A 13,858-nucleotide genomic window follows, 5' to 3' on the forward strand; every position below is an offset into this window, starting at 1 on the left:
CCGCGTCGGAGAAAACGGCCTTAAAAGAGATTTTGCGTAAATCGTGAGCGTTTCAGAATTGTGTTGGGTGACGTCAAAATATGTCGAAGAGTTTGTAGCAAGTGAAATTAGGATGTTCAAACCAACTATGGAAATATTTTTCGAGGCATCACAGACTGTGAGTGCTCGCGCCCACGCGGCTATTAAAATTTGAACGAACAACAATCGCACATTGAAAATAAAGAGTTAAGAGCAGTTTTTTTTGCGGTTATGTGCTTTATAAAATCCACAAAACGTGGATATAAAGAGTAGGAGGCGTGAGTTCACAATTTAATGATATAACTCAAAAAATTTGAGGCTCGTATGAAATAAGGAATTTATAACGTTGTTGAAGAATTGGAAAAACCGGCAATCGATTTATTTGCATCACAAACAAGTGAGAAATGCGAACTATAATTTTCTGCTAAACAAAAAGGTTCGTGGAAGCCAGTGATGCATTTCTCGTGACAGTTTAATTAATAGGAATTTTGAAAAAAAAATCCCAAAAATAGTGTGGATAGAAATCCATACTATTTTGCAGAGACGAAAATTTGACAAAGTCAAAAATTGGAATCGTGATGCACGATACAAAAATGAGTTCGAACTCTAAAACGCGATGTTGCAAGAAGTGGATTTGAAATAGGAAAGTGGGGGAAGAAAGAAAACAAAATGAACTTGAGATTCTTTCTTCACATTTTACTCGTAGACTCTCGTGCTGGCCAGCCTGAGACCTGCAGACATTTGCGGTTCTCTTATCAATAATACGATACATAAAAATAATGATATTTACAAATGTAGGATAATGTTAGGCACTCAATGAACAAAAAAATGGTAAAAATTCCTTTGAATTTTATCACGAGAATGAAAATTATCGACGCGTTGATCAGAGAATTTGAAACATTTTAAAAAGAAAGCATCGAGATCAAAGGAACGAGACAATTAAAAAAAAAACGTTCAACCACGAAATGCCTCTACGTGCCAAAATAAACTCCTAGTTTGTTTTACAATATTTCTTTTTTGGTCGGTACTTTGATGCTCGTGAAACAAGGATTCACCATTCGATTTTGAATTCGACACGATGTAAAATGTGGAATGTTCTGTGACAGTCGAATAATATTTTCTTCATTTTTTATCATTTTTCACGTGGAATGTCCTCTCATGCAAAGTTTCTTTATGTGTTTATTGTTTTTCATCAATTAATTTCATTCAACTGAGTACCTCATTCTCACCGTTATTTTGACACTTCGATCAATCACTGGCCGGCAATTATTATTTCGATCGATGTACATATAATTCATAGAATACACGTGTTTTCTTTATTTTTTCTTTCGTTATCGGGATTAATTTCCCGACTTCGATTCTCCGTGCTCGCGATCCCCTAAAGAAATCCCAAGCCTTTACATGTGTTTTTCGAGCTCAGCTGGATACGCGATATTTTTACGATCTATTTTTATCTGAGGTACAAAAGTATATTCGAAATACAAACTGCTCGAGATATTATCAATTATAGTTTACACACTTTGTAAATGATATTTAATCATTCGTAACGCGTGTGTAAACGAATAATTGTATTAATCAATATCTCATATTCGATCCATCAACGTACATTTTCTTTCGTCAAGCATTAGTCATCGTCCATTGTTGTAGTGTTTGTTTTTCATCATTTCGACATTAGGAATTACGTAGACGAGTCATTTCGATTAATTTGCACAGTAAGTTCGACATTACTGAGAATAAAATAAGTTACATGATGCTTCACCTATTTCAGGGAATAAAATTTCTCCTTACAAATAGCATATAATGCATTTTCGTATGAGCGCGTGTATCTGTCTGTTTGAGCGCTCGCGATAATTTATATGTATGTAATATACGCTGGGTATAAGAGCCGTCAGTCGAAACTGAATGACTAATTTCGTATAAATTATTCACAGTTTATCGAGAAATCCATTTTTTAATTCCGGGGCTTTTTTTCCCTTCTTTCTTTCGGACTTTTCCAATCTTTTATACAATTCCACTCTGTACACATGTGTTCGCATAGTTAACTCGCCTTAATGATATGATTTTATGCTTTATTTTCATTTAATTACAATTCAATACCTTTCCTCAGTCGCGTGACTCTTGATTCGCGTATTTTATGAATGCTTTTTAAGCTGTATCGAAATGAGAGAACTATCAATAGTTTTTTTCAATTCGTTTTTTTTCTTTGTTTCGAGAAAATCAAATTCTTCAATGTGGATATATAGCTTTAAGCCTATTGGGAGCTAGACCGTTTTAAATATAATTTTTGTTTGGGGTAATGAAATTATGAAACATTGGATATCGGAATACCGCGTTGTACGTTTTGCTATTATTTTATCTCGTCAATTCCCCGTTGTTTCTCCTCACCTCCCAGCATTGCCGTTCGTTTTCTTTCCCGTTCTCATCGATAAACTTTTACTCATGCTAAATTCGATAAGTACAATCGTTTCGCCACTTGTTTAGCCGGTGCCAACGGCCCTTAACCCGTGGATAATATCACAGACGTATGAGTTTCCGTGTTGTGCGTCACGCATCGCTATCTTAGATTTCTAACGAGAGCGTTTATTCTGTCGATTTTTTCGCTTAGCATCCGTTTTTCAGCGTCGAGTGCCGTTCTCGTCGAGGCGAGTTCGTACCTCGTTCTCTCCAAGTTCATCGCCTCTGAACGCAGACAGTTTGACCGGGCAGCCAACTTTGACATTTGGCTCGTCAGAATTTTTTTCTCCGTTAATTTTTCTGAAACGATTTAAAGAAAATTTAGAGCAGGCCCACAACAAGGACATTCACATTCATTCGATTGACGTTTGAACAATAATTTATTTGTTGTTGAATCGAAGAAAATTCTTTTTAGAAAACGAAAATGTTTTTGACGATTGAAGAAGAAAAATTCTAAGCAAAAAATGTCGAGCATGGAAGTCAAATGAAGCGAACAGCGAAAAAGTAGTTCGCGATAAATCAATTCTTTGAAGCTTTCTGATTCAAAATGATTCATCAACGATTAATTAACTTGTGGAAAATAAAAAATATCGAAAAATCCACTCCTTACTTTCATTTGATTTTTGATAGTACACAAAGATTCTAAAAACATAAGAATTTGGGATTGATTTCCTACAAGCAACAAGGCTTATTTTAGCTATTTTCAGGTGCTGTTCAAGGCGAGGGTTGACGCAGATCCATTGGGGCGATTCCATAGACAATTGTATATAGATTCATGTACAATTATCTTCGGTATTTTTTGAGTAACAATTTGTACCTTTGGAATATTCGAAGTATGCGAGCATAATGTCCTCTATACCATCCCACCGAGATTTTTCGTTCCTCTCTTCACCCAGACTGTCTCCGTTTTCCCGTATATCAAGAAGTTTACACTGTTGTCTAAACCCGTTTTCTCCGAGCATCGGTAGAGTTGAATAATAATTCGTCATAAAATTAGGAACAAGTGGCGGTAACGGAGGCGGTCGTTCGGACGTTTGTTTCACTCTGACTCGGTCTAAAAGCCGCATTTTTTGCGGAGGTCTCGGCGAAGTTGGTGGATTCGTCGAATAGACTTTAGCTATTTTTTCGCAGTAAGCTGTCACCGTGTTCGTACTTTTTCTTTTTTTGCGATCTTTCAGCACGTATTGCCAGCACTCTTCGGCCTCTGGAAAGGAGATGAGACAAACAAATTCATGCATCGTTAAACTGACAGGAAAAAACAAAATCGTTTAAATGCTTCGAGCGTCCATAGTAATTACCGTCTCGTTTTTTTGGTGGCATTACGTCGAGACCAATGGTTTTTAAAAAACCAACTTTCGGTGTAAAATCCGAGGTTTGTAACAAAACGTCGGGATGCTCACGAGGTATCGGCAAAACCGACTCAACCGTCTCCTCGGAATCGACCGGAGAATCTGGTGGGTCCGGGTGCAGTTTGTATCTTTTTTCGACTTTGTACAATTCGATCTCTGAAATCATGTATTAAAATTTGAAAAAATTTCTTAGGACAAAAAATTCAATTATTTTTTTTCATTCAAGGCTTCCAACGGGCTTAAGACGTATTTCGAAACATTAGACAAAATTCATTTGACAATAGGAAGATTTTCTTACCGTTCCTCGTACTGAGAGTGGTGAGTCCAAACATGGCGAGGAATGCGAGTTTTTGTTCCGAGTACCGGGGCTTAGCAGGTGGACCTTTGGTTATCCAAATATCGATGTCTTTGGAGTCATCATCGCTCTCGGAATCGGAACTATAAGCCAAACCGGAATTCCGTTCTCTTTTTCGTTTCCGTCTTCTCTCGGCTAGATCGAGGCTGGATGTCAAGATTTTTGGTTTTTCTGGCACCGCAAACGAGGACAAGTCGTCAGTTTTGGTGGGATCCTGATTGACTAAATTTTTTCCAAAATCTGGTACGTTGAGGAGAGCCGGTTCACATTTGACGGTGATCTCAGTGAGATTATTGCACTTATCGGTGTAACAAAAAGGGCTTTTATTGGCGTCGTTGAGACTTGAGAAGTTCAATAATTGCTCTTGATATTTGGGGATTTGCAGAAGAACGTTGGAAACGTTTTGACAAGTACGTAATATCTCTTCGGACTTGATATTATGAATGATTTGCGACGTTTCAAGACTTTTAGGCAATGGATCATTGCGGCCTAACTTGAATAGGGTATCATAGGGTAACGCGGATGCTACGCTATTCTGTTCGTTCTGTGTTCTTGATTCGATTTTTATTTTTTCCTCTGTCTCGTTGCTCGTATTTATATCGATTTTGGACGAAGCATTGATGCTCGTTTCTTGGACTGTTTGTGGCAGTGTTAATGTTTTTTCATGATTTGGATTATCGCGATTGACGAAGACCAACGGAGATTGACGTCGAGCGAGCATATCCATTCTGGCTTTTTCATTGTTCACGCTGATTTTATTGTTTTCTCGAACAACGTCCATGATACTTTTGTAATTTGAGTTTACGGGTCTGGGGGGTAAGGCGGCGGTGAGGTTATTCGTGGAGCAATAATTGACGCTTGAGGTTGATGTTGTTGTCGTAGTCGAAGTTGTCGTGGTCGTCGTGGTCATGGTAGTCGCTGCGGTGGTGGTCGTCGTAGCGGTGTTCGTGATCGCATGCTCATTGGAGGTCGTTAACAGATCGTTTCTCGCGACGGCTGACGACTGTTGTAAATCGCTTATCGAGTGGGAGCTAAGCGTCTTGTTATTGTTATTATTCCCATTGATGAGTCCAATGCTGTTGGTTGTCAGATTCGAACAATTTCCAGTTGTACTGACCAATGGAATATTGAGCTTCGTAGACGGTTGGACCGGAAGTGGGGTCGAGGAACAAGAGAATTGGGGCGGTTTGTAGAGGTTCGAGACGTGAGAGACCGGAATGTGTGAATGATGAAAGCCCGCGGAGGAATATGAGCTCATGTTGTTCGTTTGTTGATGATTCGTCGTAATTTTGGGGCCATCGATGGAATCATTATCTTGCAAAGGTTGTCCGGATATCGGATGATTATTGTTGACACTGGTCTTAATCATAGTCTCCTGATTATTTATTTGATTAACGGCATTTTGATTATGATTATTGACTATTGGCCACGGTTGTGGTTTTGCGGTTGAACGAAAGGAATCCTCAAAGGGTCTTACGAAAGCCGGATGATGGGGCACCGAGGGAGCTGCGCTCGAAGCCGTAGTCGTTGTCATCGCTGTTACGCTCATGACACTGGACGTCGTCATTTGTTGGAGGATAGCGCAGCTCGTTGTTGTCATAGGTTCCTTGCTTCGCGGTATTATTTGTAGCGGATGCGAAATCGAAGGTGACTTGTGGATGTTGGCTGTGTGATTGACCGAGTTTGGGAGCGAGGGGGCTGCCCCCGGCGTTGTGAGAGTGTGGGTCGCGTGAGTCGTCATCGTCGCACTGCTCAGCAATGAGTTGGTCGTTGTTGTGCAACCGTTATTCGTAAGGTGAGAAGGCTGGATCGGCTGATGGATCAAGGCGGGTTGATGAGGTTGATATACTGGACTGCTCGTTGTCGTTGGGGAAAGTATCGGGTTACCCAATATTCCTCCGACATGCTGACTAGATAGGCCGGTACTCGATTGCACCGAAGGAAGATGGAGATTAGGGATCATTGGTCCCAGAGGTAGACCCAGTGTTTGTGGACTCGGGGATGTTTGTACAGGCATGACTCCGGGATTTAAGGGAGTTATAGAGGGTATTGGTGGTGGGCCAATGGGAGCGCTGCTCAAAACTCCCGTCGATCCGAGGTTTAAACTCGGTGGTAAGTTATTGACGATTGATGGCGGAGGAGGTGGCATTGGTGACGAACTGACTGAACATATTGACCCGTGCGACGAACCCAATCCACCGACTGGACTCGTAAATGGTGTTAATCGCGAATGATACAACGCGCCTTGCTGCTGCTGCTGCTGTTGTTGCTGTTGATCGGAGGGCGAGGCTGATAGCACGGAATTTTGATCGTCCTTTCGCGATTGGTTGTGCGAACTCTTCATGCTGTTCTCAATTACGTTGTTATTGTTGTTGTTGTTGTTGCTGCTCCCACTGGTAACTCCCCCCGGGTTTGTACGATCTCGGTCTCCTCGTTCCCTCTCGTTGTGCAATTGAGTCGCTATGGTCGGCTTCCTAGCTGAAACAAATTTCGAACATAGTGCTTGGTAATGCTCCACTACTAATAAACGTTCTTTTTTTTCATTAGGGACAATATTCATGCGGATGACTGTCTGCCAGAATTACGACATTCGTCGTGAAAATATTCATACTTCGAGTTTCCACGATTTTTTCTTTTTATGTATATATTTTTTCATCGCTTCATCTACTTTTTATACTCTTGTATGGCATCGCAAACTTTGTGTGCTCACATTGGTGAATATTATTCTCTTGAGGGATGTCGCAATTCTGATGATTTGTTGTTTTTTTTTTTTTTTTTTTTTTTTTTTATTGGTAGGGGAACGACTTGCTTTTACAGATGTTTCTTCATTGTTATGAGCATGCTTTACGAATTTTGGATGTGAACGATTTCGATACTGTTTTAGTAATCCAATGAATCGAAGTTTCAAAAAAATTCTGCACCTATTCTCGATGCATATTTATAGACTGAAAGCCATTTATGTAGAGTTTTTAATAGTGTAGCATATGCGAATGTAAGAATTTCAATAAACAGTAAATTTCAAGTGACAGGTCGTTCGCCTACAGTTTTTTATGCCGATTTAATTTTTTGGCAGCTATTCGGGGGCGAGTTCGACATACAGGACGGACTTGTATACTCAATAGTTTGAAATTTTTATTCAACGGGCATGACTTACCTTCTAGATTCTTAAATAACACTATACGTACGATCAATTACAGAGTATTGGGGATGATTACTTGAATAAATGCAAATCGATCTGGTCTGCATATTAATTTATAATTATTCGAAAAGAATATAATGAAACCATAAAAAATAATAATTGAGTTGAACAGAAAAGAATGACGGACGAAATACCGGAGCGATCGCAATCTCATAATCTGACTATTTCATTTGCTTGTGATAACAACAAAGTTGATGAAACGATGGAATTAATGATGCATCGATAGAACGAACGTGATCGGTAAATTGCCGAATCTTCCCCAAAACTGTTTCAGAAAACGATTCGAGGGTGAAGAATACCAAGTCGATCAGAATTTTGGATCGTATTTTTATTTTTCGTTTTTTTTTTGCAATGTTTATTTTCAATCAAAGTCCAAATATACATGTTTACATAATAAATTATATAAAAATGGTATAATTTTGACGAATGAACATGTGTGACAAAGTTATGTACATTGGTAGATTCAGTCAGTGTGTTAAGGGGCAGAGGTATTTTTGCTACTTATGAGACAAAAAAAGTTAATTCGTTTTCTTTTCTTTTTTTTTTTTTCATTGTCTGTTTTCTTCGTCGACGTTGATCGATCAATGCGAATTTCTAAAACAGTTGCGGGAACCAACCCAAGAGTGCAAAAACCTATAGTGGTAATTGTATTAATTTCACTTTTTTTCCCTTCAAATCATACTCAATAATAAAACGATTTCACGAAGAAATGAGACAAACTACTCGTATGAATAAAATTGGGTACATGACAAGAGTATCGTAAAGATTAATAAAAAGTCAGAAGTCATGGAGGGACAACTTCTCGCAGGTGGCATGACAGCACGATAAACATGATTCGATTACGAGGGAATTTTATGAAAGTAATGAATATTTAATTATTGGAGAAATAAATTTTGAGTGTTATCGAAAACAGCTGAAAAACACTCTCGCTCCTGCAAAGACTCTCTGGAATCGACTCGTCATACATAAATGTACTTGTTTTAGAGTCGCTACCGCGACTCTAGATTTTGGTTGAATCAAAATTTTCTGTTTCATCGATGAGAAAAGTTGTAAATGGAATAAAAAAATAAAAATAAACCAGACCACTCTTAGGTGTCATGCACTCTTATGTTTAAGTTGCACCGATTAAGACGTAATTAATAGTAAAATTTTTATCTAATTAATGTGCTTTCAGTAATGTTGTACATTCACTTGGGTAATGAAACTTTTATCCGTTTCAATAGAATCAACAAAAAATGTGTGTGAATCGTTGATGACGAAAATTAGATAGAGAGAAAAAGATATTGATTTGCGTTGATTGAAAAAATGGCACTTTTGTCTCGATGTTAGGTTGATTCGGAAATACGAAGCTAGCAGATCGAGTCGAGGCTATTGGTCGTGTCTAGTATATTTTTCTTTCTTCGTTTCGATTCAATTTCAATCTCATGCGGTTTCAATTCGTTCAAAAATCGCTTTACTTCTCGCTTAAGTCTCGGGCATCGTGTGGGACAAACGTTACAGTTTCCCTTTAGATTAAAAAGGGCCAAATTTGTTGAATTCGATTTTCCTTTTCTTCTTTAGCTAAAACATCGATCTTAACGAGGATCGATTCTAGACGAATGATTATTGTCGCTTCGTATTCCATCTTCCCGCCCATTTTCTAAGAAATTAAATATTCGTTATCGAACGGGCGCATATATAAATGTATAATCTGATGCCCAAATAATGTCGTAACTTCACAAGAAAGCCAACGGAAGAGATGAAGAGCGAACGCGACGTGCTGCTAGCTCGATCCTCGTATGCACTTATCTAAAAAATATTAAACCTAACTTCATAAGAAACGATTAACTATGACTATAACTTTCATTATCTCTATAGTAAGATTAAAAGCGTAGTATGTTTGTTGTTTTTTTTCTCTCGTTCCTTTTATTTTTTTTTTTTCAATTTTTTCCCCCATCGATTCAATTCGTATTTTTTTTCTCTTTCGTACGTTTTTTTTCTGTCCGCACTCGGGTTTATTTCAAGATTTTCTTGGTGTTCGGTGGTCCACTTGCGCCACCTAGGAAAACAGCGGGACCGTTTTACCGAATGAACGCTATACGCGGTGTGAAGAAAAAAAAACGCAGAATTTCCAAGTTTAATACTTTTTTTTGTTTTTTTTCGTTTCTTCTGGTTTTCTAGTTATGCTTTTCGATAGGTGAGTTCTTGTTTTGGTCGCAGGAGAAAACGATCGCTTGGCATATCGGTTCCGATGATAAACAAAACAAATAATAAACAATTGTAACGAGCCAATTAGCGGAGCCGTCGAATCTTGTGATCGAGTCACAGATTCTTTCATCGTACTCCCTGTTATTTATTCTTTTAAAACAACTCTTTTGCCTCGATAAAAATTTACATGATGATGCAGACGAGGAAGAATAAATCGCACAAATTTCATAGTTTCGGGGCAATCATAATTCAGTGGTTTCTTTTGTCAATTTTTTTACTCAATAGTAGAAAATTTTCAGCATCTATGGTTTTTCAACTAGATTTTTTTACTATTTTGTATTCCAGCACGTTAGGAGCTTTCAAAACGTTAAGTTTTGACTGCGCAGTGACTATGACTTTTCTACGATGATTGAACGAGGTTTACCAGAGACTCGAAAATTTATAATAGTTTAGTAGCGACTTTGTATACAATTTCTACTTGATAATTCTTTCTCTCTTTCTCTTTATCGATTTGCGATTTTTTTTCAAACTTGAAATTGAAAATGATTTTCACGATGCAGAGATTAGAAAAGTACCACATGTCAGTGACGCGGTGATAAATAATTTTATCTTTATCAACTCCATACTTTTCATTGGAATTATTTTGCAACGGAGTCGAAAGAAAATAAAGAAGAATGTGATAAAAGAAACGAAGAAAAAAATCAATATTTCGGTGTTAGAATTAAAAAAGTACTGAATAACGTATTCGGTAAACTTAATGCAATTAATCGGTTCTGGTAAACCTCGTGCTGAAGCATGACACATTGTATTTTTTATTTTTTTCGTTCAATGGAAGGCAGTGGGGGGTGGAGCGACTCGCTCACCTGCAGTATCGGCTGAAGTGGGAGCGGGTGCGGCAGCAGGACCCGTGGGTGCTGAGTTTCTTGCGACTCTTCTCCTCTCCTCCTCTTCCCTCAATGCAGCTTGTTCGCGAGCTTGTCGCAGTCTGTGTTCCTCCTCGAGCTTCAATCTTTGAATTGAAATAAGAATAAAATATAAGAAAAATGACACAATGTATTCCGTGTTTTTCCTACGATATAAATCGTTCCTTTCAGTGACTTAACGCTAAATTCAATTCTGACGATTCGATTTATGTAACGTTCATAGATGTAAATAAAAGAAATGGGATTGAAAAAAAGCTTCCTCTTCGGTTGACAATGGATTCGTTATAACGATTGTTGTACCAAAAGATAAATGGGAAACGACGTTTGAGGATTTTTTTTTAGTTTTCGTTATTTCTACCCTGATTTTGTAAATCGAAAAATTTTGTGTTCAGTCTTAATAAAAATGGCTGCCAATGCATAGCTGGCTTTCGATAAAAATGTATTATTGCTCTTTGGTTCTTTACATTTTTTTTCGTGCGTGAGACAGTTTATATCAGACATTTAAAGACATTCAGTGGAATATTATTGAATAGAAATGCAACAATCATGGTATTACTGTAAGCCGCCATATAAATATTAAAATTTCAAGGTTGAAATACTTCCATAAGTATTCAGCACCGTCGCTTTGAATTTTTCCACTCCATTCGCTGAGACTCTTATCTACTTTCTTTCTTTCCAATATTTTTTTTCTGTTTATCCATTTTTCATGCTCGATACTTCACTCCTATTACTTTTGGTCAACGAATGCACAGATAAAAAGATCTGTGGTTTTATAACAAATTGGAATAGTACGAGTCCATTGGCAATAATGAAAATCTGTTGAGAGAAGACGACCCACCGTTCATGCATAACCGGCGACATGAGTCCGAGGGAAGCCGGTGGCAGCATGTCGGGGCTGTATCGTAATCCGTAGAGTGGATACGATGGCAGTCCCGGAAACAAAGGAGGTCTCAACATACCACATCTCTCCAAGTACAAGTGTTCCTCTAATCTGTAAACACATTAGAGAATGATAATTTTTGGAAATTTCCCCATTGAATAAATGATTTTTGGCTCCGCTCCCAGGAAAAATGGAAAAACTGAATGTTGAGAGAGATCGAATAGTTCAATCGTATCCGAGAAAATAAACGAATCCATGTTATTCCAACAAAACCATACAATGATATTCAATAAAATTTTTCGAAATAATTTTCTGGAGACTTCATTATTCAGCATTCTTCGTTAAATTTTCAACAAACTAAAGAATCCCAAGATTCATTGTGAACTGTTAATTAGACACATTTTTCTAATTTCTTATTAACGATTTATCGACATTATTGAGGGCTCGGTGAGAGCTTTTTGCTGTTTGGGATTCTGAAAATCGTCACAGGTGGAGCATGTCGTATGTTTTGTGACGAAGAGAATGCAGTTTGCAAGAGCTTTTACCTATAAGCGTGTTGGAGATGTGGTGGTGGATAGAGACCATGATGATAAGGGCTGTAGGCCGCAGGATCGAGAGCGAAAGCGGGTGGTGCATGTGCCGGATGATGTTCGGGCCGATAGGGTTGAAAGCCAGAACGAGCTAGTAATTCGGAAGCTGCAGCTGTCACACTGTGTTTGCTGTTTTCCGCTGGCCTCGTTGTCGTATACATTGACGACATTTCTTCGGGACGACGCTCGTGGGTGGTACGTTCCTGAAAATAAGACAACGTTCAATGTATTATTCCGCTCAAATATCTCTTCAAATAAGTTGTCATTATTTTTATAAAGAAATTGATAAAATTGAAAAACTGTGGGGCTGTGCGAGCTTGTGAAATTGTCGTGACAATAGCAATGGCTCGTATCGACCTTTTTGCTGAGAATCCAAATTTCACGTATATCTTTAAATCGTGATGAAACGAGGGAATAAAAAAAAGAAGAGTCGGAAACGTGATTGAAGGAAGTAAAATGAATAGGTATGAGGAAGAAAGAAGCGGAGAGTTTACTCGTGCGAGAACATCTCCAGTGCTCTTTGATCTTCCGATTATCGCAAGTGAGCTGCCCTCCCTTCACGCCAGAATGAACTACATTTTTCATTTAGAGGAGATTGAGGGTGCAACGCGCCGTGGAAAGAAAGAGGAACTCTTTACACTGTGCAATCACGAGCAGAAAGAGCGAGAGGGAAGGAAACTTTGAGACCGAAGTGACCTCTCATCTCGAGTCTGGCAAATATTTTCTCACTGCCTCTGTTAGGCAATATGTACTGAAGTTGGTTACTTTCATATTCAGATGTTCCTTATTTGCATAAAGAAAGTGGAACTTGCCCAATTTCCATATATTATTATTACAGAGAAAAGAAAATTTTTAACCAAATAAACTTTGTTTTATCAAAATTGATGAATTTGTACATTGTGCGATAATTTATGACTCGTCGCATTGCACGAGGCCCAGCAAAGGATGCTTTCGATAACGAGGGTAGTGAAAATTGATCTCTGATAGGAAAATAAATACCGAATGGGTGTCAGATTTCCGTTCAGGTCCGATACAAGAATTTTTCACTTTTGTATTTTCAATATTGCTCGATGGCTAACGTTATTTTTGCTCTCATCAGTTTTGTTGGTTAAATAGTTAAAATAGAAACGAAGATTCGATTTCACATCAAACACTTTTGATTCGGTGCTTTTTTAAACGATAAAAATTTCATTGATTCGTTGTGTTGGATTGACTTTGACAGCTTATAGAAATCTGAACTTTAAACGAATATTATTGGTCTAGTTAAAAAAAGGAGAAAACATTATTCAATTTTCCTGGTTATCGTGAATTGTTAATTGGAAAAGTAGTTTATTTTAAGTGACGACTGCGAATGGAACAGTAACAATGAGATTCAAATTTTTAGCATCAATAACCTTTGGCTCTTGGTTTTCAAGCTATAAAAACGTCCATAAGTGATAATTACCGTGGGAAAATAAATTCAAATGTTTTATGCACTGAATCAAAAACAGTGGACATCATACCAGTAAGAAAATCTCCCGCGGGGTCACCAACGGTTGAGGGGTGCGCAGTCTTCGATGGGTCAAGTTATTGAATAAAAAAGGAAGGAGGATCCCTAACCTACAGCCAATTCAATCGTATTTATAAACGACGCTGAAGTTTGTAACGCTGGAGTCCAACGAATTTAACGAAAAAAACATTTGTAAAAATTGAGAGTATTTTAAAAAATCATTTCGTGGGACTCTAACGCTGCAAACTTCAACGTCATACTCATAACACGCGTATCTTATTCGCTTCAGACGTTTTTTTTCGTTGAAAAATATTATGATATTCGAGCATTGATTGTCCGAATTATCAAAACTATTTGCTCAAATTTTCGGTCCTCATTGTTACAGAGAAATTCTTGAATTCAATTTTCTTTCAT

At 38.0% G+C, this 13,858-nt stretch overlaps 1 protein-coding gene across 3 annotated transcripts in view; it reads right to left on the minus strand.

Annotated features, from left to right (window-relative positions):
* Positions 1–693: 693 nt before the first annotated feature.
* Positions 694–13,858, minus strand: part of LOC122407482 (uncharacterized) — a 92,954-nt gene continuing 79,789 nt past the window's right edge. For all 3 annotated transcript variants that reach the window (XM_043413727.1, XM_043413725.1, XM_043413726.1), the window contains exons 10-16: positions 11,911–12,158; positions 11,324–11,476; positions 10,426–10,571; positions 4,120–6,654; positions 3,771–3,977; positions 3,290–3,676; positions 694–2,772 (exon numbers count right to left, since the gene is read on the minus strand). In XM_043413727.1, the coding sequence (XP_043269662.1) occupies positions 2,573–2,772; positions 3,290–3,676; positions 3,771–3,977; positions 4,120–6,654; positions 10,426–10,571; positions 11,324–11,476; positions 11,911–12,158 (3,876 nt within the window). In that variant the 3' untranslated portion in view covers positions 694–2,572. The remainder of the gene's footprint in view (positions 2,773–3,289; positions 3,677–3,770; positions 3,978–4,119; positions 6,655–10,425; positions 10,572–11,323; positions 11,477–11,910; positions 12,159–13,858) is intronic.

The sequence above is a fragment of the Venturia canescens genome, chromosome 3 (genome assembly GCF_019457755.1).
Source record: "Venturia canescens isolate UGA chromosome 3, ASM1945775v1, whole genome shotgun sequence".
In the NCBI taxonomy this organism is placed as follows: domain Eukaryota; kingdom Metazoa; phylum Arthropoda; class Insecta; order Hymenoptera; family Ichneumonidae; genus Venturia; species Venturia canescens.